This window comes from Arabidopsis lyrata, assembly GCF_000004255.2.
Source record: "Arabidopsis lyrata subsp. lyrata unplaced genomic scaffold ARALYscaffold_3, whole genome shotgun sequence".
NCBI lineage: Eukaryota > Viridiplantae > Streptophyta > Magnoliopsida > Brassicales > Brassicaceae > Arabidopsis > Arabidopsis lyrata.
The window spans coordinates 18,000,519-18,004,138 of NW_003302553.1; the positions used below are offsets into that span (position 1 = coordinate 18,000,519).

The 3,620-nt window shown below is 33.3% G+C and overlaps 1 protein-coding gene across 2 annotated transcripts; it reads right to left on the reverse strand.

Annotated features, from left to right (window-relative positions):
- Positions 1–771: 771 nt before the first annotated feature.
- Positions 772–3,236, reverse strand: LOC9319855. Of its 2 annotated transcripts, none has more exons than XM_021030600.1 (4): positions 2,796–3,236; positions 2,287–2,523; positions 2,061–2,201; positions 772–1,288 (listed from the first exon to the last, which is right to left on the reverse strand). In XM_021030600.1, exons 1-4 carry the CDS (start codon positions 2,796–2,798, stop codon positions 908–910), a joined length of 762 nt encoding a protein of 253 aa, XP_020886259.1. In that variant the 5' UTR covers positions 2,799–3,236; the 3' UTR covers positions 772–907. The 2 variants fall into 2 exon arrangements, with proteins under 2 accessions (XP_020886259.1, XP_002885865.1); XM_002885819.2 differs by having other exon boundaries at positions 2,287–2,532; positions 2,796–3,234.
- Positions 3,237–3,620: the final 384 nt, after the last annotated feature.

Sequence of the window (3,620 nt, forward strand, 5' to 3'; positions counted from 1 at the left end):
AAGGGTATTATCGTTATGAAAATAACCAGTCTAACCCCCATATTTTATGAAACATTCTAATAATTAAAGTCATTGGCTTTGAATGGTAACCCATTTTTTCTTTCTAAATTCTTAATATTATTTATTATGTCTACCGCTATGATGTTTCCAATCAGAGTAAATTTTTAAAATTTGTTCTGCGTTATTTTTTTGTACAGCTTTCGTGTTTTATTCTTTTGTACAGCTTTGCACTATTCCCTAACAGCTAACAGCTCCAGCTAACAGCTAACAGCTTCTTACCAGACCCATTATTTGGGTCAATCTAGTAACTTTATGAAAAAAATAATTAGTAAAATATCAGAACAGCATGAAAGATCCCACAGCTCGGAATTAGGAGCCACGTGAGTCACCACCATAGCTGCCCAAAACAAATCCAATTTCATATTTCAGATTCTCTCCTTATTATTTAATCTGAAGTAAAAATCTAAAGTTATAAAAACCAAAAATGTACGATCTCAAAGAGAGATTAAATTGTTCATACCAAAAAGAAAAAAAAAATTAATTTGACTACAACCCATTTAGATACTTCTAAAGATATGGAAAAGAGACCGAATACAAAAGTTATTTAAATAAAAAATAGTTATTTGGCTTAGCCTTTTTACGGATATTTAGTCTTCTTTGTTCAAACTAAACCATTGGACACAATGAAAGTCCAATCCAAGTCGAAACAGATTCTTAAACTCATATTCTTTTTTTTTTTTTTATTAAACTAATCTTTACGCAACCAAAGGGAAAAAAAAAAACAGATTATAAACTTTATTAGAGAGACCGCACGACAAGAATCCATACATGTAACATATAAGACTATATGGTGCAAAGAAACTAATTAAGAAGATTAAAAAACAAAAACAAAAAATAAAAGAGTACGTTAACAGAGAGGAGATCGTTGAGGAACGCCTTTTCGCCGATTAATGCAAGTAGAAATATCGTCAGGATCCTCCGAAACTTCTTTATAACTATTAGCCGATTTGGCGCAAAGGCAAAAACCGGTCCGCTTTTTCCTCACGACATGGGTTGTGGTCGCGGCATAAGCAGCAGCCGCACCCGTATTGTTGTTATCCGAGGAAGCGGAGGACCAGCTCATGGACTCATCCCCGTCTACCACAGTTGATCTAGGAGTCTCGTAGACCGCCACATCATCATCCGTCAGTAAGTCTTGTGGGATGATGTAGTCAGGACCTAGGGTTAGAGTGTGACATGGCTTTAGGAATGGGGTTAAGTCCCTATAACGTTTCATCACAAAGTCCACCTACATGTATATAAACAAAAACCTTTTATATAATCCCATCTTTTGCGACTTTAAATTACTACATGCTTAAAAACGCTTAGATGTTTACTACATGTATGTGTATTTTCTGACAACATGATATATTACAAAGTGCAACATTGAAAAGATTTGAAGTGTGGTGGTGTCTTAAAACACTTAGGACCAAACCACTAGCTCACATGATATGGGAGTATTTATGCACATAAACATAGTTCCAAGTTCCAACGGCAAGGTCAATGAGGATATTATAGACTTATTAAAAAAAAAAGTTAGACTCCTCTTTATAGAATTTCTTCATGTTTTTTGTTTAAATACATTAGTTCAAAAGGACAAGATTTCAAAATCGAGCATATACGGATTATTTTATAAACCTTTTTTCTTGAGATTCTCATCTGCGGAAACTAACAAAATTTACGGGTTGAAAACATTTTAAAGGAGTCAGGTTAGATAATTATATTTTAACTAAAAATAAAATAAAAAATGTGTATGTTTGAAAAACAAAAATCAGGGTATTTGGTAGTATACTTGTTATAGGATCCGATAGATGTATTCGTATTTCTATTTGTGGACGAGTTAAAAAGGGGAACATGTGTTTCTATCAGAAAAACGAATCGTCTCTAAAGGTTAGACTATATCACATCATCTAATTATTACATATATATATATAAAACTAATATATATGCTAAATGAGAATCATATATTAAGTAGAATTGAGTCAAATATTTTGTAGAAGTAATAGTTAGGAGGAAATAACCTTACAACCCAAGGAGCAATGGATATAAGGTTCTTGAAGACTTCGGTCACATGATGTGCAATAGTTGCCAGCTCCTTTGAATTGTCTATTTTGTGGTCTCTTCTTGATGAACACCACTTTTGCACTATTTATAGTATAAGCCTGTCCATAATTCAACCACCAATCCATTTATATAGATATGAGATAAGACATATATGTATAATAGCACTTATAATAGATTACTTACTTGAACGTTAGAGCAGTCGATTAGTTTTTGAAGATCTTCAAGCCGAACAACATCGTGATACACATAACGGCGAACTTGAAGGAGTCTATGAAATCTATGAGAGGGTACACAGTGAGGACAGAGACTGGTGCAACAATCAAGACAACACACGTTCCTCTCGTTCTTCTTTGCTGTCTCATGGTAAGGACATCCTACGAAGAACTTCTCTGCGTATAGCGCATCCAACCATGCCGGTTTCTGAATTCCCTACCACATGATTTACAAAATTTCTAAATTAATTATTGATAAACAAGCTTAAATAAATAAAAACAAGTTCATAACATAATTCAATTGTTTCCTACATCCACCATTAAAATTTATAGTAAGTACGAAGAAGCCAAGATGAGGATAAAGCCACAAATATAAGGAATTCGGTACGATGATTGAGAATTATATGGTAAAGAAACTGAGATGAAAGATATAGATTCACTACTTAAGATAGTATAGAATTGAAGAAGTAGTTAACCTACCATGAGGACACAACTCAAAGTAAGCTTTGGGAGATGGAAATTTTTGGCCACTACTCACTACAAAGAGTAATATTCGGAAGAGAAAAGGGATTTTTTAGGGGAGTACTGATGATAGGATTTATGGAGGATCACAAGGGAGAGAGAGAGAGAGAGAAAAAAACTTATATTTGATTATTCCTAGGAGATATAACTCTTTTACACATTTTAAATATCATATAAACTTGGTTGTTGTTTATTAGTGTTGGTGAGATGAGAGATAGAAGGAAGAAAAAGAGAGAGAAAGTGAGGAACGTGGGAGCTGTTTCCGTGTCTCCTACTTTAAACATTTGTTAATTTGGTCATCTCCTTGGCTTAAGCGCTTAATTAGGTTAAACCCTCAAGCGTCTCTATGATCCTCACCAATTTTAATTCTTTTTTTTCTTCCTCATATGATCTACCAAATACAAGAGAGTAGGGTAGTAATGTGTGTCTTGTAAATAGATTAGATAGATAGGCTTGATCTAGATATTTATATAAGGTTAGGGATTCTTAAATTTAGATATAATAGATTAAATAAATATGGATATTGATTGACTAGTCAAATTATTGCCTAGTAACACATTACAATAAGTAGTGTTCCAAATAGAAGCTATGCAACCTACTTGGGCTAAAGAAAAAATGAACGCGACAAATTTTCGTAACGCAATCCTTAAACCCTTTAATTTACCATATAGTACTAAAACCTACACATATATCTTATGTATCCGCCGGCTTAGTTTTCGGGATTATGTTTTTAATCGCCGATCTTGTAATTTGTTTCTTCGTTTATATATCTTATCAGATGAC